The sequence below is a fragment of the Diadema setosum genome, chromosome 7 (genome assembly GCF_964275005.1).
Source record: "Diadema setosum chromosome 7, eeDiaSeto1, whole genome shotgun sequence".
NCBI classification, from domain to species: Eukaryota; Metazoa; Echinodermata; class Echinoidea; order Diadematoida; family Diadematidae; genus Diadema; species Diadema setosum.
Window position 1 is genome coordinate 3,767,500 of NC_092691.1, and position 26,914 is coordinate 3,794,413.

The window sequence follows — 26,914 nt, forward strand, 5'->3', positions numbered from 1 at the left end:
TTTGAACAAAATTCGTCGACCCAAAATTTGCGCAAAAACATGATTAATTGTGTACAAATCCAATGTAAATTGTGTTTTTGCAACTAATTCATATGAAAATTAATATGTTTACTTTCAATGGCTGATAATCTTTTATGTTAGCCTGATTATGCTTTAAAAAGTTTCTGCGACAAATTTTGACGAAAAAACCAACAAAATCAAAAAGAAATACATACGAAATTCAATAAACAATAAAATACATCAGAAATAATTATGAAACCGAATTTTTGCTTCAATATTATTGTTGAGGATATTGAAACGAATATGTTCACTAAAACTTAGAAGTCTTGGAGCTTTATTTTTTTATTTATAGGCAAAAAAAAATAATTGTTGCATAAATTAGCATGAATTAATCTTATATAAAATTCATAAATTAAAATTTGAAAAATCTAACAATACAGTTTTGAAGATTACATTGGCCTCTACCTTAGTGTAAATTTTCGCGAGGATCGCGCGATCCACGACCGAGATTTGAAGGGGGGCCCAAAAAGCCCCCCCCCCCCCCGGTGGTTTCAAGTCCTCAAAAAAACCGGTGGGATTAGGGTTAAAAGAATTCCACAGGTGCATTTGTGCCTTTGATCCCGCCATCTGTCTGAGCAAGCTAAAGATATATTTTGAATGCAAACATAATGTTGGGTATAATATTGCTTGTTTATCAACCCATTACATAAAATGTAACTTCACCTAAGGATAATGCTTATAAAAAAAAAGTCGATCCCTTCCAGAAATTACGTGCAAAAGTGTTAATCTAATGTTGTGAAAGTGTTTAATATTGTACACTCCAGGTAATCCGATTTTATCACTTCCCAGATCAATCCCGACAAATTAAAGTGAAATGGCATAATCTTTAAGTATAATTTTTTTTCTTTCTATGAGTAACGGCATTGAACATAGGATCAAGGGGCAAAACTGTTGTGATTCCGTTTCTAATTGAACTTTCTTATTATAATCCATCCATGGGCAAAACGAACATTTATTTGGCTCGCCATGCTGAGGACGGACTTTATACGACTGCTCACTTGCCTTGTTTCCTCGATCCACATTTCGCAAGAAACATGACACGTGTAGAAACCGAAACATACAAGTTCGTAACATCGGAAGTAACGTGTGATGCGAAGGAATATATAGTTTTGAACTAAAAGGAATGAGTTTAGGAGAAAATGACTTTAAAAATGATAATGATAATGAAAACAATCCTGAAGCATACACTGATAAAAAGAACAACAAGGCACAATTATAAAGATGAAAAATGTCACTGTATTCAGTATAGACATAAACCAAGACGAGTGCGTTTAACTCAGAAAGAGGAGCAATTTTTTCCCCTTTCACAATTTATTTTTTATTTATTATTTTTTTTTTTTGGGGGGGGGGAGGGGCGGAGAAAAGGGATTGTCTACAATATCCACCCCATACACCGTCCTTGTCATACATGACCGGCGGCACGTTTTCAAAAGTGTGTGTGTGTGTGTGGGGGGGGGGGGGGTGGGGACACTCTACACTTCTGGCGCCATTTCCGGGTTACATCAGCCAACAAGCAAAACAAAACAAAATAAAAAAACCTTCAGCGCAACTTTTGGTGCCACCTCCGTTTTTTATCAGCTGAAAAGCAAAAAAAGAAAAAGAAAAAGAAAAAGAAGCCAAAATGGTTAAACCCAGTCTATGTATGGTGCAAGAAATGGGGGACCGAGCCCCCCCCCCCCCCCTCCCGTTCCGCCGGTCCTGCCATACATCAGTTAATAAATAGGACTACGATTTTTCTGAATCTTGCCACCATACTGATGTTAAACTCACGTGACACGCTTTAATGAGTCGTAATTACGGAACAATACGATAATTGGCACTGTCTGAGCGTTAAAGAGACTGTACAGTATAGGTCCCCTACTGGTTGAGGTGGGGATATATGTTTTAAACATTCGTGAGATAATGAGAAACCTCTTATGAAATATGAAAGAGGATGTAATTTTGAAAAGGATCCAACGTTTATTTGATGAAAATTGGTTTTCAAACGGCTGAGATATCAAAAAAAAACAAGTGATAATAATAAAAGACTACAGGCCACGCCTTTTATTAGGATTTCTTTGTTCCACCTTGTTTTTGGAGTGTAGAAAGATGAAATCAAGGTTACAGTCCATTATTCCGAAGGTTCGTTAATCCGAAATTAAAATAAGGTTCATTTTTCTCGAAGGTTCGTTATTCCGAAGGGTCGATAATGCCAAAATGAAAATAAAGTTCACTGTTCCAAGGATTCGTTAGTACGCACCATCTTTTCACATTCGCATTGACGAACCTTCGGAATAACGGACCCTATTTAATTGTCGGATTAACAAACCTTCGGAAAATCGAACCTTCGGAATAAACGCCACAAATGTTCGCATTATCGAACCATCTTTCATTTTCGGATTAACGAACGTCAAGGTGTATGTGGAATTTTGTGTGCGTCGGAATCACGAACCTTCGGAACAACGAACCTTATTCATTTTCGGAATAACGAACCTTCGGAATAATGAACCTTATTCATTTTCGGAATAACGAACATCGCCAGAATTCATTACCTGTTTAAAACATTGTTGTTACATCTGTTGTGTACCAATTGTTATTGGTGCTTATTTCAGCCTTCCGTTTCTGATTGTAGGTATGTTTTTTGTGCCTGGATACAACGGAACGAATGAGTACGCGTGCGTTCTTGTATGCGTTCTGGCATGTTCTGTCCTCATCATCACAACCTCCCGATCCGTACCGAAGCTGCACACGGAATCTGACTCGCTTGGTGAGGTTCCTGCTGCGTTTACACACAAATCTCAAGTACGGAATTTGGGGTTGAACCCACACGCCGGATCTGACTCGGCAATTACCCGATGAAGACAGATTGCATTACATAATTATAATTGATGAAATATCGCCCGTTTGATGTTTAGTGTACAATTGTATATAGTTTAATAGTTCAATAGTTTATTTATTTACATCATCAAAAAGGAAAAAGGGAACATGATCCAAAGTGTTACAAGTTTTCGATTTGTCTTTCTTTCTGATAAGGGCATCTTTTTTTTTTTTTTTCAAATACAATATAAAGTATAAATGCACGAATGATGTCATAAAAAAGGAACAATGCGCTTTGTCATGGCAACAAAAATAGTAAGCAATCATAACAATGGAAAACAGTGTTCCACTAAAAAGCAAAGCTTGTAAGACGTGGAACACTGGAACAAAACAAAGACAGCATCAATTTGTTATACCAATAAAACATATTCATAGTATATAGATTTGCATACCCTGTGGATGTTTTGAGTTGACAATGACGGCGAACAATGCTGCACTTCCTTATTTTCAGTCACGGAGCCCGGTATGGGTCCATCATTGAAACTCCAAATTTGCCTTTTATTTTCTCTCTCGCCAAAAATTCCAATAACCCTAGACTAGACTAGACGTACAAAGCACACACAAACACACATATCTGAAGAAAAAATAACTCGAACTCAAGTGGCTGGAACATGGCTAAAGCGGCAGGAAGAGAAGGTGGGCCAAGGTGCTGGGCATACCCACCTGTTCTACTTCTTTCGCCCGAGATTCAGTGGCGCCTTTATCAACCCTCCAATTCTTTAAGACCCTCTGCCCCGGGGAAATCATGAACTGGGAAGACTTCCCCGGCTCGAATACATTCGAATTGTGCATAGCTTTTGTCACGTAATATACGTTCACACACAGTCGATGAATATTGATGGTGTCGACCGTTACCAACACGCGCATGCTTTGATGCACATCTTCGCTGATGGACGCAATTTGTGGTTTTCGAAAGCATCCTTGGTGAGCAGCGAAAGAAGATCGATCCAAGCAGACCGCCCATGTTTCCCCACGCTACCAAGTCTATAAGATCCTGTTGAGATGGTGCTGGAAGTTGCTAGTCAGGCACCCTGCTCAGGTGGTCAGGAGAGGATGGTCGCTCTCCACCCATTCTATGCAGGGGTGGCGCTCGTCTATACTCTATAGCTTGACGGCTGAGCAGCCTCTTCCAGGAAGAAAAACACTGCTTCCTCTCTTGGGAAAGGGTCTGGTAAAGGTGTCTTACAGAAACCTTGCCTCACCTCATTCTCAGTAGGTCTATGAGTGGACATAGAACATTCCTCCCAAATACCATAAAAACACAACACGAACAAAATCACAAAGACACAAAGACACACACACACACACACACACACACACACACACAAACAAAATTGTATTAGGTCCCAGAAGATAGAACTCTAACGGAAAGGAAAGAAAGTGAAAGTTTTGAACGCCGAATTTCTCCTGAATGGCACATAGCCCATTGCTACAACATTGACATTGCTTCCATAAAAGGAAAGAAAAAAAAAAGGAACAAGGTGAATCACTAGGATTGGTACGGGGTACATATTTTTCTCGTCTTGGTAGTCATTAGATGAGCCCGTGGAAGTGGGTATTGGCTCAGCCGTACGCACCCAGGGGAATCGGTGATCGTCTGATGGCAGTGACAACCCCCGTCGCCAGGTATGCCACTATAATGACCTGCAGTCAAGTACGAAACAGAAGTATTCTACAAAAGCGCCACGTGCCTGCTGTGCTCAGTTCCCAAACTCTACTCAGCAGAAGTTCTACTACTGTTCGGAGACTTCTATGTCACCGTTGGCAGAGACTACTCTGTATGGCCAGACGCTATCATCTCACCTCATGACTCTAGCACTCCAGTAGCCAGCCGCCTCCTGTGCTTGTAGCATGATTTTAACTATCACCGACACCTTAGCTACCAGATATCCATTTCCAAGGTCATTAGACTCATCTTCGATGAAAACATTGACACCGGATCGACTATGTGATCACCAGATACAAGGACAGGCAGGATGTCTGCATCAAAAGGTCAGTGAAGGGGACTGACCGTTACTAATTCGACTGACCACCAGATCCCGAGGACCTAGCTCTCCTGCCCGCATGCCATAGAGCTTACACGTCAACTTGATAAGAGGAAGCTTCACATGAAAGAACTTACCCTATTGAGAATGATACAGTGGGAAAAGAACCAAACCCATGCAGCAACTTGCTGTAAAAATTACACTTGCAGTAGTGGACTCTCGTTATAACGAAGTCCTCGGGACTTCAGCTAGTTTTCCTTTGTTAAATCGAAATTTCGTTATAACCCAACAAATAAACAATAAAATCATAGAGTGGATGACATTGCGGCTTGAATTTTTACTTCGTTCTTACAGGAATTTCGTTAAACCGTGTCCATTATAACAGGAATGCACTGTATATGAAATCTTACATGCCTGGCTATTTCGTAGTAGACATAAATACCAGTCATCTAACCGACTCCTTGCAAGGTATTTTGGTTTTCACTCCCTATCTTGTCGTTGTCATGTTCCTCATTCCTCTCTTTTTCCTCGACCATGATCGTCGAGAATCATTGCTGGCGTGACGTCATCATTCTTTCGGCACGTATCACTCCGTAGGCTGACACAGAGGTGCTTACAAGGAGTTCTGTGAGTATGGCAATTTCAGCATTGCTGACGATAGCTGTTGTTATTTCCTACTGCACGTGCACGTCACCTCTTTGAGTTAACCAAATTGCTCAAAATAGAAAAAAAAGAAAAGCAAAGCAAAGAAGACGGCATCAAAGGAAAAACGAGGGCGACTGCAAGGCAGAGCGCGCGTGGGATACAGGGTCACAAAAGTCTTTGGTTAAAAGCTAACATCTGTTTTGGAGAAGTTGTCAGTTGGCCAGGGGACTTCGTGAAGAAAGCGGGCGTAGTCTCTATCGTCCAGCTTGGAACATTATTCTCTTCTTCTCTAGTCTCTCGGTAAACGGACGTGCCGGACTAAGAAGTGTCCACCATGTTTAACTTGGTGGACAGGCTTTTACGACACAAGCAAGGTCTGTTTTTCGGGCTTGTTGTGTTGGCAACCCTGGCAATTGTTTGTCATGGACAAGAAGGTAAGATTTCAGATGTATTCATCTTTGTCTTTTCATTCTTTTATTTTCATCTTTTTTTCATTTTTATTTTCATTTTCATTTTCAATTTTCTTGTCTTTGATGGCTGTTTGCCATTCAAAGGGAAATTTACCTCAAAGCTGTATGTGGACTTGGTGAATGCAGAAATATTAACAGTACACTCGAGTGAAGTTTATTCCGCAGGACAATCTGTTCAAAATTTAAGAATTAAGTCTTCGTAAGAATTAAGTCTTCGTAAAACACACGGTCATCGTAGGAGACTACTACATTCGCGTTGGCACAGCTTGGCAATGATATAAAAATATATAAAGAGAATTCGACAAAATTGTATTTTTTAAAAACATTCACATTATTTAAACTTGTGCAGACATGATTATGTTAAAGCCCAAGGCCCGCTGTGGGACCTGAGCCTGCGATCTGGTGCGAGCTGGAGAGATCTCATGCCAGTTGCGGAGAGGCCGCACAGTGGGCGCCCAACTTGAGGTCGCAAGGTTAAGAACATGTTCAAAAAATGTTGCTACCTGTGGTTAAGTCGCGCCCACTCGCAATCAGGTCGCACAGTAAGCGACCACAGATCGGCCTAGATTGCACGCCATGCAAGCTCACAAGCATTCAAACCTACCTGCTCGTCCTTCCAAAAGGGTAGAAAACTCAAGAGAATTCGTGATAGAGTTGAGTCTCAAAGACGAATTCAAGTTCAGTTATATGTCAATCTGATAAGAAAAATTGAAATCTGACAATTATAACTGTGAAAGTTTGATCAAAATTGGAAAAAAAAAACAGAGAAGCTATGGCATTGGGAAGTTTCACTAATTTCTGCAGAACAGTTCTCGAACAGTTGATATCACTATGCAAATAAATTGATGCTATCACCTCTCATTTTGATATTGCTAGTGTACAAAGAAAGACAAAATTCAATGTGTTTGTTATCAAAATGTAAGATATGATAATGATCAGTTAGAAAAATCAACATTTGAGACCAAGGCGAAATTGCTCTTGAATAATAAACTGGAAATGTTAAACTTTATGTACAAACCATATGGCAAGTTGTGAAAGAATACAATCATATAACTTCCACTATTTGCATTTTCGTATTGACTGCTTAAGAACTGTTTCTTGAAAAATTAGCGAAACTTTGAAATGTTTTGAATTCCTTATTTTCATTCCATTTTTATCAAATTTTCATTGTTTTTGCCAGAATTTTTCCCTTTCTCAGCTGCTTTGTAATTCTCCTTTAAAAGTCACATAACTTAATGTAAGATCACGTAAACAGTTTACTGTCTGTTCCATGAAAAGCCCCATTATCACTAGATTTTGAACAAGAGATAATCGTGCAGTGATACAGGGACCAAGACCTGTTTTACAATGTGGAGGCAATCGGTTACCAAAATATAGGCCAAGAAAGCAGAAGTAGTTGGCCAAGGGGCCTCCAAGCTGGATCGGTCTGGTACAACCGCTGATTATTGGTTGACCTGCAGTGCAGAAACCCTAAAATCAAACAAACACACCTTCAAAAGCTGATGATATGATTTATGTTTAAAAAACAAACAAACAGACAAAAAAGGAAGCCTTACCAATTCCTGGATGAAAAGCCACAAGGACCAACAAGGTTGGCGTGCAAGAGGATACGCAATTTGCATATATTATTATTATTCGACCATGCACGCATGCGCGGAAATCGGACAAAATGCATTTCCCAGGGAAGTCGCCGTGAGATCGCAAAAAACTCGAACAGTGGGCATCGAATAGGTCGCGTCCACAATTAGATCGCGCTAACTCGCAGCCATCTGTTGCGATCTGGTGCGACTCTAGGTCGCTATCAACTCGCGTCAAATCGCAGGCTCAGGTCGCACAGTCACTGTGGGTATCGGGCTTTTTAGCATGTTTAGAGTAATATCATCTAAATTAAAATAACGTGTTAGACGTATAATCTTTGCACACATGACTGCGTCACAATTTCAAAGCTTTTTATAGTAACCGGTTTTCTAACAAATTTTGAGGTTCAAATAACAATAGTATTCTATTGTTACTACTGCAAAGCAGGAAGTTGAAAAAGAGAATTCATTGAGGATATCTATTCTCTGAATCTCATCAAACTTTCGTTGTAACGGGTCAAACATAATGGGTAAAGGTGTGCTATTAAAAAAAAACCCGCACACACACACACACGCACAAGCACACACACACACACACACGTTAACAAACGTATTATTGTATATGATTATAATACATAAATTATCATTATATTCGATTGTGTTTGTGCATTTATGTATTACATGCATTACTTCTCCACTTAATATCCGTTTCAATCAAACTGCGTTCATATGAATTCCCTGCAGTAGAAAAATACACAAACAATTGAATTGATAAATGCTCTAGAAACTTGAAGCTTCAAAGCTTTCAACGGATTGGAAACCCTTGGAGTTCGATGGCTTGTAACACTTACTCTCTCCTTTGTAGTGTCTTCAAGATTTGATCCAAGAAGTAATGTCACGTGACCCAACATGCTGATGATTACCATTTTATTATTCATGTTCAAGTAAGAGTCAGACAGTGATAGTACTTTTCGCAGATGTAGGCAGGAGGAATGTCAGATTAATGAGAAAAAGACTAACACCAAAGAGGCAGTACTTTTATTCAAAGTGGTAAAATACAGTGTATATGACTTTGATACACTCAAAAGAATTGCCATCGCTTATTCGAGAGCAAAAACGACATCAATAAACAAAGAAACAATTTACCTACTGAACTTCTTTTTCATTATTGTTTTTATCATAATATTTTTTGTTCGCTGTTAAAGACAAACCATATGCTTTACCTTACAGTTTGGAGATGGGACTTATTATGATTTCCGAAAATACTCCTGACATTATAGCCCATAACCTGGAAAGTAATCCACTTTAGCTTCGCTATAATTATCGTAGGCATTTGGTCATTACGTGAGGATGACAGGTATAATCTTGATCAAGGTTCAAAGATCACACGCGGACAAGCAATTGCAGCAAAAACAAAAGCTGTAATGTTTCGCTTCCGAGGGAGAAAATAAAAACCATACATCAGGTAATTTTACCACAAATGATAAAAATGATAATAAAAAAGAAATGTTTATGCATGTCATTCATCGTATGTAAATTTTTTTTTCGTCCCCTTCTTCTCTTTCTTCCCCTTCCCCCGCCCCACCCATCCACCCATACCCTCTCCCCTGTCCTGCCAGAGGATTCGTTGTCCTTGAGCATCAGCTCCGGAGAGAATCTCCTCCCGTGCGTCTACCGGGGTTCCCCTTACATGCACGGTGACGAGTGGAAAGTAGACGACTGCACCACGTGTGCCTGCGACAATGCCACCCTGACGTGTGTGATTGAGAGCTGTCAAGCAGCCTTCTGTCCGGATCCAATCAAGCCGCTCGGAGAGTGCTGCTTCCTTTGCCCTTACAGTAAGTTTTCAAACACCCCCTTTCCCCCTTTCAAATCAAAGTGAACTCCCCCTCCCCCCCCCCCAAAAAAAAAAGAAAAAAAGAAAAAAGGAATAGAGAACAAGGAATATTTAACAGGAATGAAGACGTCAAAAATCATCTTAATAGTTAATGTTTTTGTTTATTTTTAGATATTTACTTGAATCCCAGAGCTCACTGAAACAGTGTATCGAGCTCAACCTACTACACTCTTTGCAACAATGTTTCTTAAATTCTTTCCATATGCTAATCTCGCAAGATCACTCTACGCTGTCTACAGAAACCGCTTCCTTGTTTTTGTTTCAGTGTTTACTTGCCCGTTGGACTGTGTGTACAAGACAGTGTGCGCATCCACTTTGTTCATACTAATAACAATAAACTTATCAATATAGCTTAGCTTGAGTGAGAAAACTAACACTCTCACATTTCCCAAATATTCCTGGGATACGACCTGTGTCAACTCATGAATATCTTGTACGGCTATTATGATCGATTCCCGAACATATCTTAGTCTCGATACCAGCTAGGAAGTCCTCATGGACATATTGAAAGTGCCCGTGAATGCTAGATTATCATTCATCCTCATTGTGTCCGACCGCTGGTAAATAGTAATTGCTATCACAATGGTTTTCCCCTATCACAAAAGACGTGAGAGTGAAAGAAGTCAAACCCGCGGTGACTAGCTCTGGAACACTCTTCGAAGGGGGATCAAACAGCCTGCAGCTCAACGTTCCCATCAAGTTCCAGGAAGGCAGGGACACGACTAGTGCTCAGGGCGAGGATCTCTGGCGGCTCGATGCCTGGGCATCCGATAATCCCGATGGAACGGGAAAGAGGTATACGCTAACTTATAAATACTTTTTTTGAGGGCGCAGTTACACTAATACAAGAGGATTTGAAAGAATGTATAGATTAACATATTGCTCACAAGGCAGTGATATTAGTTACAGTCATAAGTGCAAGGTATTCATGTTGGTGCTGTTGCCGTGTTCTGTAGTCTCCGAATCCGATTCACTTACAGTAGTCGAAGCCCTTTGGTACTAACACTTGTCAGAGTCTGGTCTAACTTTCAAAATCCTCTTCATATCCCAACAGAACAGCCTTCCAGACTCAAGTCTTAACTCAGGACCAGAGGGATCAAGACTACAAGAAGAAGGATAAATTCGCGTTCAGTGATGTAGACTTTGTCATCGACGATCCCATGGCCGAGTGTTCGGACCTTCAGTACATCTGCACCCGAATTGAAAGGGGCGAAAGACCAAGGACCAAAGGCGACTTGCCCTTTACATTATCAGGTGTTCCTGACCAAACTGCCCAGACGGGATGTACCCGCGCCCCTGAGTGCAAAGGTGAATTAAGTATTCTTACGAATGTACAAAACTTAAAGCAAGAGCACTACGGAAAACAATTGACTTAGATCTAAGGACGTTTTTTCTAACTTCTAGCAGCCCTCCAGTGCACAATATTATCCATGCTATAATATCAATAATAATGAGTATTTGTGGAGCGCTGTATCCACCTTGGGGTCTGGTCATTCATGCACAAAGGCAGCAGCCACTTTGCAGTGGCTACAATCGACAACCAATCGATCGGTAAGTATCTAACACCGGTTGCCGAGTAGTTGCAAATCCCTTGTCTATACCGACTAAGGATCGCCTGGCAAACGTTTTGCGGTAGATACAATGTACCTGAAGATAAACAGATGACTGCTCGTCAAAAGATTGGCAAATCATATTAAATATTAAGGGATATTATGTATTCCATACTATTTCAAATTTCTATGCAGCTTTTGCCCATTTTGTCTTTTTGAACACATTTCTGGTGGGGGTGTGCGTTGTTACGAAGATTCGAAACAAATACATTCCCTATATTTATATTTTTGTTGATCCGAAAATGAACTAGAGTTGATTAATCCGAAGATTTGTGACGTCATTCTGACGCCAACCGCCAACAAACCCGCCAACCAGTCAATTTTCAACCTGTAACAAGCAAGTGCAGAGTGGTGATTTCAGAGGTTGTAAATGATTGGCGACAGGCCTTCGCTAATTATATACAAGGGGGGGGGGGGCTTTTTACAGATTCATGTGGTGCGATACAGCCCCCACTCTATCTTCTAAAATGTTTAGGTTTAAAGGTCAACATGTATTATGTATAGGGGATGTAAGGCAATCAAGCTACGCTTAAGCTATAGCCCTTCTGTATTATTCATTGTATTGCTGATATATTTTGTTACACATTGTAAATCCCAGGGAGACCAAGTTACCATTCAGCAACTCTATGTGCTACAATAGCAGCAATGTGTATTCACTTGTACCATGTTCTGTCTGAGCATGTACAATGATAACAGAAAAAACCAATAGAATCAAATCAAATCAAATCAAATAAAAAAATAAATACATTGTACAGTTGTACGCTTGCCTTGTACATAATTGCATGATATTTTGTGCAATATTTCAGAAAGTATCACTTTCCTACGTATTATTGCAATCAAACTCGTAAATAAACCGACATATAAATGCTTTTCTATAAACTATTGTGACACCGGAATCAATTTGACTTTTCTTACATCCCGTAGAAACACATAGGCCTATTAGCAATTGTGAACCACTATTCCGATTAACAACAGAAAGATAAGGATGGTTTTCTGTCGCATTTACCAATGTAAAGGGGCGACCTCACGGAACATCTTGAATAGGAGACTGAATGGACCACAGGTACCCCCGAAATTGAAGTGTTTTCTGATGGCAACTCATACAATTTCTTTAAAGAGAAGTTATTCTAACATTATCTTTTCAAGAAGCATATCAATCTCTAGAATGTATAATTGACCCACTCCTCACTCTGCAGGAATTATTGCCACTGACTTTGAGTGGACCATGGAACCCACTGAGACAGTAATCCCCGGCCAGGCCACGGGCGTGAGTCTGGATGGTACGGTCACCTTTCGCGAGAACAACCCGGAATTGTCTGGCAGTGGCCTATGGCGCATGGGCATGTACGGGAGCAGGAACGCCGATGGCACTGGGGAGCGCTTCGGATACGTTCCCCAGACTCTTAACACAGGGGAGGCAGGCACCACCTTACAAGACAGCAGTCCTCTTGGGCTCATGAATGTCGAGACGGACTTCGAGATAGGATCCGTGGGTTGCAACGACTTCGGATATCTCTGCTTGGAATTTACGGGAGGTGACAATCCAACGCCTAACTACGCTTTCCGTGTCGACGGTGCAGTCGATCGGTCAAAGGAAGCTAACACGCTGACCCGTTGCCGTGAGCAAGAATGTTTGTCGAGTAAGTGAAAATCAACCTTCTTCAAGTTGGAAATCGTTCCAACACTTGCAGGATGAATATATCGGTAGATTTAGCATGATATTACACAGCTTTCCTTTTATACAAGCAAAATCAAATTGAGAAGTCAGATTTAGAAACATAAAGGAGAAGGAGTTGGTACGTGTATTTTGATTGCTATTGGGAATTCAAGTGAAATATTGTTCGGCGGGACATTCAAACCAAAGAAATATTATTTGTTTGTACTGAAGCTACTGAGGAGAATTTGAACGGACAGAGGAAGATCTTCCGGCATTGCCGAAGGATGTAGGATTGTAGCTTTCTTCCGTAAGCGGTCAGTTCCATTGGACACAATATGTTGCCACACGGATTGTCGCCCCTACACGGATTGTCGCCTGGCGACAATCCGTGACAAGGGCTGGCGGCACGGATTGTCGCCCGCCCTCGAAGCACATTTTGCTGGGTAATATTGTTCTGGACATAATCATTGAAATACTAACACATAACTTTCATGGCTACATCCATGCAAACATGCCATGTAAAAAGTCATAGTGAGGTTTCAAGGAAGTGTGAATGTGCGCGTGCACATGATAATTTAGTGTCCGTTTGTGCGTGCGTGTGTGTGTGTGTGTGTGTTTGTGTGTGTGTGTGTGTGTGTGTATGATTGAAGAATGTGTTTATTATGTCATTTTTTTTGCGTATGTGTTTTTTTAGCTGCGCGTGGGGAGGGATACCTAGTAAACTGTTGCTGGCATAAACGTTGAAATTGATTTTATCAGCAGCTTTGAATTTGATGAGTTTGTTTGGCGGATTTGTATATGAATTCGGAGTGGAGCTTGCGTGCGGGCGGATGATGCTTTTCTGCATACGGTCCATTATGTCTTATTTATCAACATTGGGAAGTCGTTTCATCAGGAAGGAATGTGGTATCGGTTCGGGTGTGCGTGTGTATGTGGGAAGGGGGTTACATTTCGTTATTGCAAAAGTTTGTTATTCTGGAGGCTCATTCGTCCGAAGGCTCTTTATTCCGAAGGTTCGTTATTCCGAATTTCATTTTTGAATCAACGAACCTCTAGGTATAGGGAATTGTGTGTTTCGGATAAATGAAGCCTCGGAAAAAAAAAACGAAACTTCGGAATAACGAACCTTCGTGTGTGTGTGTGTGTATGTGTGTGTGTGTGTGTGTGTGTGTATTTGGGTTGGTGAATGTTGATGTGGGATGATTTAGGTTTTGTTTAATCAGGGGTTGGTGGGTTGGGAATTGGATTTGAAGAAGGATAGTTATAAATGGTATGACAGATGTTGGTAGGATTTAATATTTAGGATAGATGTAGGCCCTAGGTTTGTTTCGGTTGGGGAGGGGGTGGTGGTCGGGTTTTTATAACTGATTTCATTCTAGATTTGTGTAATGTATTTGTGTTTTTATAATGTATATACCCTTGTAAGTAAGAAGGTGCTACATGATCCAAACCAATATATTCAAGGAATATAGATTTGGTAGGGCCCTACATGTGAAAACTTTCTCGTGAAGAAATTATTAGTAGGGTTGGTCTATAATCGAGTTATCTATCTCTCCGTATCGCCCCGCATATTTTTTCCCGTATGTTTTGTAAAAATGCTCTGGTGACAGCAAGAGATCCTCGGGTGTCCGCAGGAAAAAAAATGACTTATTTGGACCTAACGCCGGACGCACAGCATTATGTGACTGGGGCCTTACGTAGACACACGAACGCTCACACACAACACACATACGTAGGGCCTACGTAGCCCACGAACACCAAACCCCTCAGATACTCATGCAGGCACAAAACTGCGCCCACAAACACGCACCATCACATACCCTTTGATATACACAAACGCCACTATATACCACATACACACGTAAGCATACAGGCACAGGTATACACACAGACAAACAAACCACTACCACTATACAACAACCACACATGCACAGTTTCTGCATAATGTATTATTATACTCCAAACAAACACACACACACACAACAATACGGAAACCCATACACAAGTCACTTATTGTACGCACCTACAAAAATCATACACATTACATATCATGCAGCTTACAATACACACACACACATACGCATAACTTACCAGTCATACCCATCCCACCAAAGCTTAACACCGGAGGAACCACCCCGAGCCCGGGGCGACAATCTGTGACGGGGCGACAATCCGTGTCGCAACAATTTTTTTTTTTTTTTTTTGCCATCACGGATTGTTGCCTTCGAGGTCAAAAACTGGGAACTGCACAAGCGTCACGGATTGTCGCCAGGCGACAATCCGTGCCGCCAACTCCGTCACGGATTGTCGCCCCGAACCGGGGGCGACAATCCGTGTCGCAACAGACGCATCTACTGGCTGTGGGTAATGATTTGGTGTCTCGGTGTGAGACGCAGCTTCGAGAGACGGTATAGCTTACAAGGGAACGCGTTGAGAGTTGGGAGAAATAAGTGTCTTTAGTTTTTCCGTGAATCGTTCTGATATAATGTACAAATAATCACACAATGATTCGAATGTATCAGAAGGAGGAGACGAGATGTTGTGGTCAGTTTTACCGGGAAGTCTCACTGAGCAATGTTGTATGTTATCATGCCGTCCCCTCTAGTAAGAGGCAAAACTCTGTGTCCCTCGGATAAGACATAAAATGGAGGTCTCGTATGTGAGAAAGTCACAACTCATGCGCGTGAAAGATCGGGCGTCATTTACTCACAGCAAAGAGCAGGGTGTTTAACCAGGTGAAGTGGCCCCGTTCACATCCAACTGGACCCCGTGGAAACCTATATAGTGTATATAGCTGAATATGGGCTATCCAGCCATCTTCTCAGATGGAAAATGAAACAAGAAGGCGAGGTGGTGGCCAGAAAGTGGAATGTGTGTAGGCTTGGTAATGATGAACAGTGAGAGGGAAAACTGGGCAATGGTGGGGTAGATGACAGAATCATCCATCCAGCGGTTTTTATGAATGCTTATACTGTGGGTACTTATATGCTCGATGCCGGCCAACAAAGAGGGAAGGCCTCCTTTCCTAATGTTTCTGTAGATCATGTTCAATGTGTTGCCATTCTGTCCATGTAGAAGGAGAACTGGAGTGCAGAGTACACCTCTTTTACTTGGATTGCTGCCCTAGGTTCTACTCATCTAAAGTGACTTCACGATATATTGCCATAAATCCATCTTTTTGAACTCTTAACTCTACTAGTAATTCCTGAACAGTTAAATTTGTCATTCTTTTTTTCTGGACCAAAAGGACCCAAATGTAGAATTCCACAAAAACCACTAAATATTCATTATTGTAGACACAAGCTTTTGGAAGATGAGAGACCTTGAAGAACAGTTCAGTTCAAGTGATTAATAGGATATGGAATCTTAAGGCCGTGTCACACATTTCCGGACAAGCTACGCGGGCTTGTCGCGAGGGGGGATTTTCCAGCACACAGGAGAATTTTCCCGAGAATGTTTGCGAGTTTCGCACTTGTTTCTTACCTGCTAGACGCGTGCTACTTACCTTGTACTTGCGTGTGTTCCATGTGACCTGCGTGAGAGCTTTGAAACCGATCCGTTTTTTTGTTTTTTTTTTGTTACGAGCGACTTACAGGTACTGAGAAGTACCTGCGTTGGAGTTGCCTGCGAGGTGCTGCCGGTAAGGGTCTCCTACTGGTGTTCTGCTTGTACCTCTGCGAGCGAACCCCCACGACTCACTCGGAACAAGTTTTGAGCATGCTCACGGCCTTGTCATACCGTATCGGAGGTGCGCACGCAAGTCCGATTTAACCGCAGTCAAGTTTTGAGCATGACCAAAACTTTTTCCGGGTGAGTTGCGGGGATGCCTGGAGAGGTCCTCGCAGGCAACTCCGACGCAGGTACTTCGCAGTCCCCGTATGCAGCCAAGATAATGACATTCTGTGGGACTTCTGTCATTCCTTCTGAGGAATTCCTTCACTGAGTTGTCAGCCCCCACGCGCCTGGCACACAGGTCACACAGTATACCCGCAAGTAGAATTTAAGTAGAACGCGTCCAGCAAGTAAAACACATGCACTGACCCGCCCAAATCCTTGTCCGCCCTCAGAAATTGTCAGGTATGCTGGAAAATCCCTACACGCAACAAGCCCGCGTAGCTTGCCCGGAAAGGTGTGACTGGGCCTAAACATGGTTGCGGGTAAAAAGATTTGCGTGCGCACCTCCGGGCGACTACGGGTGAGATACGTACTAGGCCCTAGGCACTGTCATCTGCGGGTCATCTGCGGGGACTTCCGGGTCGCACGCAAGACTTGCCCGGAAAGGTGTGACACGGCCTCAAGGGATCAAGTCTCAATTTTCTTCCGAACAGATGTCTACGCCCGAAGTCTCGACTGGGACCTCCAGCCAACTGACACACCCATGTCTGGTCAGGTAACCGGTGTGAGCCTGGACAGCACCGTGACATTTAAAGAGGGTAACCGAGAAGTTGCAGGAAACGGACTCTGGCGAATGGGGCTGTTTGGCAGTAGGAGTCCCAACGGAGAGGGAGAGCGGTTCGGCTACGTGCAACAAACCCTTGATAACATGGAAGCTTCAACCACACTAGACAAGGACAGCGACCTGCCGATGAATGGGGTCGGAACCCAGTTTGAACTCGGCACTATAGGATGCAATGATTTTGGATATGTATGCGTGGAGTTCACAGGCGGCGATGATCCAGACCCGCTCTACTACTTCAAGGTCGAGGGTGCAGTAGATGACTCCAGGGAAGCGAACACAATCGTTGAGTGTAAAGAACAAGAGTGTTCCTCGCGTAAGTATGGGAAATATCACCACCAAGCTCACAAGCAAGATTTACTAACTTAAGGTCGTTGAGACGCAAGAAATAAGCTCTTATCCTTCTGCTCCGTAATCATCAGCACATATCTTGCTGACATTGTTTAAGTTACAATCCTGTTCCCATTGTTGAAGTCTGTGATATCTTTAAATTATGATTTAAGAAAAGTCATGAATAAGGGACATTTTTTTATTTTATTAGTGCAGTACTCACAATCATTTTCATTTATGGATAAGACCTGATATGATCCGTACTTAGTTTTGAGAATACACATTTTTTCTAAATAAATCAGCAGATTCGTATTCTTCCAATGTAGACTAGGTCTTACTATGTTCGGTCTCGGCGCCTGTTGCTTCTCTTTATAGGGGCTGTTTTCAATGACCTTGAGGTTGACTTGGGCAATCAGAACCTTTTCGAGAATATGATGACTCCGTTAACGGTAGACCTGACCGGCATCACCGGCGAAGATTCGACAAATGTGATGGGGGATAACCTCTGGAAGATTGGTGCCTACGCAAGCCCTAATCCTGATGGATCTGGACCTAAAACGGGTCTGGTGGAACAGATTCTCGACCCGGCCGACGCTTCGACCGAACTCACGGAGGGCTCAAACCTACCGTTTGAACAGGTCGGTTTCGACTTCGACATGAGGGGGATCCGTTGCGAGGAAGCTCCCTACCTCTGCTTCGATCTCGACAAGAATCCCGAGGCGAGTGTAGCCTTTGACTTTGAAGCCCAGCCCGATGACTCGGTGACAACTAAGTGTGTAGACATGAGAGAGCGCTGCAAAGGTTTGTATATTTCTCTCTCTCAAATCATTTGTAGGTTAATACCGTCTAAATGTATTTGACAAACGGAAAGTAAGAAAATGTATGTGTAACCGTTGGGTATATATCCGTACGGAATATATAGTTTGTTGAGGATTGATGAAAATCAGCCTGCCTGAAGATCGCCACAGCGTGAACCCGCCGGTAGCGGACAAGACACCAAAGCACAGGTATATATGTATATATATATATATATATTTATATAAATGTATATATATATAATATATATACATAAATGTAAATATATACACACATATACATATTTATGCATATATACATATATATACATACTCGTATATATATATATATATATAAACATGCTACCCTTCGAAAGGTATACTCCGAATTATTGCAGGTTTTCACGCTAGCAACCGAGATTCAAACATGATAAATATGAATGCACGTGAAGCACGCACAAATCATTCTGAATCCAATCCTTGTGTTTGAAAGGTGCCACTGCCATCGACATGGACTGGGAACCAGAAGTAGGTGACGCTCCTTTTGATCAGCCATCCCCTCTTACCATCGATGCGGAGATCAACTTCGAACCGGATGGCGCGGACATTGAAGGCGAAAATTTGTGGCAGATGGGACTATTCGCTTCGAAGAACCCCGATGGAAGCGGACCCCGCAAGGACGAACAAACGCAGGTCCTAGACGAATTCAATCAGGCTACGCCGCTGGAGGGCCCAGGACCTCTTCAGCTTGACGGTATCAAGACAAATTTCCCCATCAACCAGCTTGGATGCGAAGATTACGGTTACCTTTGCATGGAGTTCAAGAGAGGCCAGAGACCGCAACCCGAATTCAAGTTCGAAACGACATCCGGGGAGGATTCCATCATCTCTTGTAAAAAGCAGGAGTGTAGAGGTATCGATCTTCTGCATTCATCAAAATTATTACCCATTCTCTTTTTCAGCTTCTCTTTGTCCTTTTTGTATCTCATTTATCACCCTTAACCTTGACGATTCATTGGCCACCAGCGTTGTACCTACCCATAATGGCAATGAGGTTTCTTGGTGAATGAGGTCGAAAACATTCTCAAACCAAAGTTACATGGTTTGGGGAATGAATCATATTAGTTTCGGTCTACGGGCATTGTATAATCTAGCTGTAGGTCACAAATTTGGAGGATCGCATCCATACAACAGGAGTAAATCTGCAAGCATCACTAGTCCGGTAGACGTGATGTTGGGGATTCGAGAAGCATCCAAGGTATCAGAGCCGCATCACCGCATTGCATGTTCCACACGTCTTCCAAGGTAGGATGGTCTTTCACATACAGAAATAACACATTGTCAAATCTCCTAATGTGTCCTTGATGAAATGACTACTAACAACTTTAGGCAAACTAGGCAAGACTTGGGCGGTCGTGAACACGTTCTTGAGGAACCGTGCAGTGAGGAAACTCCTCTGGAAGATCATAAGCAAGCAACATGGTTTGATGCCTTCTTCTTCCAAGGTAAGTCATCTTTCACAGAGGTATCTTCTTTCCCCTTCCCCTTCCGTTTTCACACGTAGAGCGACCTTCTCTTTGCAGCTTTAGGTATTTTAGGAAGGATCGGTGAAAAACACGATACCCTGTACATCATGGACTAAATGAGGGTTGTGAATCGGAGAGTCGGCTTGACATCCTCTCGGGCGACATGAAAGGATGATCGGAAGCAGCTTGTCATCTCGTCCCCCAGTGCCTTCCTCTTTACGTCAGTTCTTTCAGCAAGGTATTTAAAAGTGTGCATCGAGTTCGTTTCCCATACATCCTCGTCTTCACTGCACTGCCCCCTTTCCGTGCCTTCCATGCTTCCGTGACTGAATATGTAATTATGTATGTATATATATATATATATATATATATATATTAGAATGTGTGTGTGTGTATGTACATGTATGTATTCACATTTATTTATCAATATAGAAAATATAGAATGTGTATATTATATGTATTCATGTTATTATATTTGCGTGTTTGTGTGTGTATTTCTATGATAGAAAGGGATCTTTAATAATACGTCATGAACGCAAATAACTATTTCTTTAATTATTGATTTATCTGTCAAACGGCATAATCGTTGTTACTATCAATAAAAACACCAAAAAGTCTCCATCTTGTTATTAGGGAGCTTTAGATTTTAGACGCGCGGACGTTCAAAGAGAAAAAAAAAAACATGATCTGAGCGTGCGCAGTAACTTGATCCGCGCTACTGCGCACGCTCAGATCATGTTTTTTTCTCTTTGAACGTCCGCGCGTCTAAAATCTAAAGCTCCCTATTCATTCAAACGCGACGCAGAAACGTTAAGAAGTTGTTCATATTTCATGTCGCTGCATGCACTTTTGTTTGTTTATTAAAGGAAACCAAAGGCTGAATATTAATGTTGATCGTATGAAAGCAGCAATATCAGTACAACACATCAGTAAGAGTTTGAGAAAAATCGGACAATCTGTTGAAAAGTTTTGAATTCCTACACTTTTGGTGCTGTCATCGCTGGATAAGAAGACTTTTACACTACATGGCGTCACTTTGGACAACAAATTGAACAAAGTGTAAAGAATATTCAACATGAATTCAATTTTGTAATATAATGAAAGAGCACTTGACTTACCTCTTTCAGAAAATAAGGGGAATAATATTACTCTCAACCTGTCAACTCATGTTCGTAACAAGTCGACCTAATTATACTTTTCATGAAAAATTAATTTTTCTAGATAATATTTTCTTTCTACTGAAATAGTCCAAAATAAAGTCATAAAATGTAGTAGTCTCCTTGTCCAGCGATGACGGTATGGAAACTTTAAATATCATAACTTTTGAATCGATTGCCCGATTTCCCTCAAACTTTCACTGATGTGTTCTACAACTATTGCTGCTTTAATTCAATCTGGATTTGTATTTTAGTTTGGTTTCCTTTAATGTCTACTAGTTGCACCTGGCCAGACGAGGAAATTGGCACATGTGTGTGTATATTTTGAAAAATCTGATCTCAGCAAGTTTCATTTGTAGTGTGTGTGTATGTGTGTATGTGTTTCATATCAGATGCCGATGAAGTCGCAAATTTGGCAGTCATTAGTCAAAATTTTTCTCAACTCAACTCACTTTATTTCAGGGCAAAGAAAATAATCAATTAGCACCTCACCGTTGGCGGGAAACGCGGAGATGTTGCACATCAAAGAAGAACAGGTGGTGGTAAGTAATTGCTGATATATTTATAATGTCAAACAGCACTTTATTTCATGCGGATTAATCGTCGGCAAGTATTAATACCTTCTGCAGAAACTATGACATGGTGGTTATAAATGCAGTTTGACAGTATAATAATTAGAAAAAGGTCACACTAAAAAAGTCAAAATCAACGAAATTGGTGAATATCAATTGTTGTCTAGCACCCTGGCTGGTACAAATCGAACAAACAGACATGTTTTTTCCAAGACTTACATTGGAAAATCTTATCTAAGCAGATATCAGAGATGAAACCGGCATAGCGTTTTTTTTTTTTTTTTTCATTTTTATTATAAGCCATCCTGTCAGAGTTGATCACGAAAAATTAGGGCAACTAGTCTACTAGGGCACCCCCCCCCTTATCTCTCTCTCTCTCTCTCTTTAATGCAAATTGTCAAAACGTGTCAATGATGATTACATCTTGTCAAATATTGAAGTAGATGAACAATATGAGAATAGAAATACTTCAAACTATATTCCTTGTTGGCACTTTCAGATTCTACATGATATATCAGCAGTGAAGAATGGTGGAGTTAACTTGAACACAGCGGAGAGACAACGGCCGTCCCCATTGCTTCGCCATCTTCACCACCCGAGTTTTCCGCTCGAATTTTCATTCATACCAACATGAAAAAGACGTTCTGCAGTTCACGACTTTTTTTCTCTCGTTATTATACACTCCAACAGAGTTTTATGTAATATTTATCGAACTATCTAGCCCTCTTCAATTTGCTGGACCTTGCACTGATTAAAAAGTGCAGCATACTTTAGAGGATATTAAAAGAGGAGAAAAGTAAACACTCCTTTATCTAATTTATTCAGAGCTACATAAAGAGGCATATAGATATAGATATTTATATTACATTGTCCCTTTGATGCTCTATGGAGGCAACATTGATACTGCTAGGATGTGTTGGGGTTAGAGTTAGATGCAAGGATATATGGTTGACCAGGGTAAATTTAGCAGAAAACCGTTAGTGATTATGTCCCTGTGTGCATGTTGTCTACTTGACTCTCCGTCAAATGTATAAGGAAAAAAAAAGAAAGAAATCTAATAGATGTCAAACTGTCAATTAAAAATTTTACTGTAACATACAGTAGCTGTTATCAAAGTCGACAAGTTACCATACTATTCTATTGTTCTACCAATACACTCTACGGGTCCATGTGCACATTGTTTTATATACATGTACTAAGGTCTTGAGAGAAATAATCATGATCAAACACATTAGAAAAATGGAACATGTGAAATTTTATGTTTATACGAATCTGGTTGTTTTGAGCATGTTTAAATGTGAATGCAGCAGACTATAATTATGTATATATATATATATATATATATATATATATATATATATATATATATATATAATGTATATACAGTACTGATTGAGGTGGGGATTCAGGTTTTTAACATTCCTAAGTGAGAAAATGAGAAACCTCTTATGGAATATGAAAGAGCATGTGATTTTAAGAAGGATTCTACGTTTATTTGATATAAATTGGTTTTGAATGGCTGAGATATCCAAAAAAGTGATAATAATAATAAAAGGCGACAGGCCACGCCTTTTATTAGGATCTCATTGTTTCACCTTGTTTTTGGATATCTCAGCCATTTCAAAACCGATTTTCATCAAAATAATAAACCTTTGATACCCCTTAGAATTGCATGCTCTTTGACATCTCATAGAGTGGTTTCTGAATATCTCGCAAAATGTTAAAAGCTAAATCCTCACCTCGACCAGAACTGTATAACAGTCCCTTAAATTATATATATATATATAAATATATACAATATATATATATATATATATATATATATATATATATATATGTGTGTGTTGATAAGGTAGTCCACGTGTTGGCAAGATAAAAAGTATCAACACTTGAGAAAGGGCGGCGAGACGCTCGAAAATTTGTGTGAAGAAATAAACCGTTGGTGAATACAGCATGAACATTGTTGCAGCTTTGTTACTTATATACACATATATATATATATATATATATATATATATATATATATATATTATCATAATACATTATATATATATGATATATATATATATATATATATATATGCATTATATATATATACACACATATATTCATATTATGTATGATTATCTTTGTGTATGTGTATGTTTGCTTAGGGTTGTTGGGACTTTTGAATAGTTCGCTACAGCGCGTTCTGAGGACGTTTCATTAGGGAGCTTTAGATTTTGACGCGCGGACGTTTGAGACGACGAGTGCGCTGGACGTTCTCCCAGAGACTCCAACTCTCCCGTTTTCGACGGGAGATCTCCCGCCGAAAACCCATTTTTGCAAAATCTCCAGTTCTCCCGTTTGAGATTTAATTTCTCCCGCCCTGGCTCAATGTCTCCCGTTGGAAAGGATTTCTTACTTATTGCTATCGTATGTTGCAAAAATAAGCCTTAGATAGCACCAGAGAGCATCTATAACCCTAGGAACTTCGCGCTTCGCACACATTAACTTGGAGTCTCCCGTTTGCTAGGGGTTTCGGGCGGGAGAATCTCCCGATCAGAAGGTGTTTCGGGTTGGAGTCTCTGTTCTCCTCTCCCTGCGTCGTGTGGAAAAGTAGCTTTAGATTACGCTGGGACGCAACGTATAAAAAGTAAAATCGCGCCCCCATATGATTAGTGCATGAAGAAGCTCTCTACGGTGCGCAAACTGTGCGGACGTGAAAATAGCCCAGTAAGCGTAGTGAAAACCTCAGGCGACGCAAGCTAAAAATGGATTGACTTTTACGCGCGCTACTGCGCACCCTCAGAACATGTTTTTTTCCTTTGAACGTCCGCGCGTCTAAAATCTAAAGCTCCCTATTGACCGATTCGGATTCGTTGAGGGCAGCAGACATTTTATGGCACTGGACGCAGCCATGAGCTCAAATTGCGGTGTCTCAGCCGACCCCCCCTGCTCTCCCCCACCCCACGGGCAACATGTTTATCGCGCACTTGTAACAAAGGTTCGCGCACTAAGCAAGCATTCGCGCACTCAGTACGAGATGCCCATTGGCTAAAACAACCACGCATCAGTTTTTCATTCTGCGCGCGTAAGAGGGGTGGGGAGAGAGGAGGGGGGGTCGGCTGAGACACCGCAGTAATGGCGCTGCCCATGCCAAAAATACACATAGCGCGTCACAGAATCGGTCAATTGGTGAATGGGCGACGAGCGCGTGAGCTATACCTCGTACACAGCTTGATAAAATTAGAGAGCTTTAGATTTTAGACGCGCGGACGTTCAAAGGAAAAAAAAAATGTTCTGAGCGTGCGCAGTAGCGCGCGTAATGTCAATCTATTTTTAGCTTGCGTCGCCTGAGTTTTTCACCACGCGTACTCGGCTATTTTCACGTCCGCACAGTTTGCGACGAAGCGAGCTTCTTCATGCACTGATCATCCGGGGGCGCGATTTTATTTTTTATACGTTGCGTCCCAGCTACTCTAAAGCTACTTTTCCACACGACGCAGGGAGAGGAGAACGTCAAGCGCAAGCGTCGGCTCAAACGTCCGCGCGTCAAAATCTAAAGCTCCCTATTACTGTCTGTAGTACGGGGTGTCTTGACGCCAAGAGCAGTGCGGTAATCAATAATTATGGTCCCCGCGTGGTCATCTCCAGGTAACCTAGAGATTCAATGAGGCTCCTCCCCCATACATCGTCTTAAATATTCACTGGTGAATAACTGAGTCAATGAATGTAAAGGTGAATGAATGAATATTAGATAAATAAACATAGAAACTGTTGAAGCACAATCTGCCACTTACCACTAACACTATTTTAAAGCATGATCATTGAATAACCATTTAACTGAAACGCCATCAACAACAACAATATAACTTTTACATTAACCAATTTAAGAAATGTATATTGCCGTGGTTGGAATCATTTATCCACATGCTTGGTCTACCGAACAGTGAGAGCCTATATCTGGATGGTAGTGACGACGATGGGATATTTTTCATTTGTTTTCAAGAAAAGTCCGTGCAACAAGAATACACACTGTCTCCTTTCATAATTTTGACCCCTCAAAAGTTGCTGCCCATCTTTCTATCATGATTATTTTTGTCATTCATCGTCATTGTATTGCATTGCTTTTTGGTAGGATATGAAATTCCCTTTCATTTGAGCCTTTTGTAGCTTTTTTCTTTCCTGTTAAAGAACTTTCAATGGCCTTTAATTCTTACAATATTTTATATAAAGTTGGCGAAATGTTTGAGAAATTCAAAGATCCTGTGTTGTTTGTAAACTTGACTTTTTTCCGAATTAAATTTCTGCAATGCAGGATATGCAGCAAAATTCATACATGCCAAAATCTGTGAGGAGAAGATGGAAATTTCTGCCGATATTTAAGTGTTTATAGGCACCGCAAACACACACACACACACACACACACACAGACACACACACATTGCTGAATTAATCACCAGCATTCGAACAACGAAATGGTGAAAGGGCCGTGGGAACGAGTACTCTTCCTCTTCACGGCACAACAGCTTGCCTGTGGCTTTCCTCGCGTGTGGTATTTTCGTCGTCTGCTCGTTGACACGAAAAAAGACACGGGAAAAGAAAAGAGCCCCCTATACGTTAATAACCTTATTGTGCGTAATGCGCCAACCCTCATGGACAAATCGATCCACCGCCATGGGTTTTGACTGCCCTAAAATATTGACCTGACACTGAGTGGGAATGCTAATACTCATATCCCCGGGGTACGTCTATGGTAATCGTAGATTCTTGCTAGAACATGTCGTGTTGAATCACGAAGCTTTTTTTCTTCTTTCTTTCTCCCTTTTACTTTCTGAATTACCGGGAAAGGAGTGACGGCTGTTTAGAAGAGGGGAGGATAATACATTGTTCAATCGCCAATGACATTGTCAGGTGTTGTGAAATCGGTATGTAATTCGTCACAGATGAAGAACAAATCACGGTCTTCAGAACGACAGCATCATAATGTTTCAAGCTTTTCACACGACACACATTCGGTCAGAATGATAACTCGAATATAAGATCGATGTCATTTCCATTTATGGGTCCGATTACGATATCAATTGATTGGAAATACATCTCAAAGTTATACGCAGATGAACACATGCATTTTCTATCAAGAAAACAAGATTAATTTCGTTTATTGATGTAATTTACAATTGTATATTGGGGACAATACTGTTTATGTGATGGGACAATTTTGTGCGTAATGTACAGCATTACAAACAATAGCTTTAACTTATTTTATCAAAAGTCTATACAACGTTACGGTACACACCTCGAGGGGTCCACGATCTTTACGTTCAGACAACGTGCTCT

At 41.1% G+C, this 26,914-nt stretch overlaps 1 protein-coding gene across 1 annotated transcript in view; it reads left to right on the forward strand.

Annotated features, from left to right (window-relative positions):
• The window catches only part of LOC140230583 (uncharacterized), a 90,062-nt gene extending 70,083 nt beyond the window's left edge, over positions 1-19,979 (forward strand). The window contains exons 2-10 of the mRNA XM_072310725.1: positions 9,213-9,431; positions 10,096-10,285; positions 10,545-10,798; positions 12,297-12,740; positions 17,086-17,529; positions 17,919-18,344; positions 18,831-19,250; positions 19,727-19,842; positions 19,902-19,979. Of these exons, the coding sequence (XP_072166826.1) occupies positions 9,213-9,431; positions 10,096-10,285; positions 10,545-10,798; positions 12,297-12,740; positions 17,086-17,529; positions 17,919-18,344; positions 18,831-19,250; positions 19,727-19,842; positions 19,902-19,979 (2,591 nt within the window). The remainder of the gene's footprint in view (positions 1-9,212; positions 9,432-10,095; positions 10,286-10,544; positions 10,799-12,296; positions 12,741-17,085; positions 17,530-17,918; positions 18,345-18,830; positions 19,251-19,726; positions 19,843-19,901) is intronic.
• Positions 19,980-26,914: the final 6,935 nt, after the last annotated feature.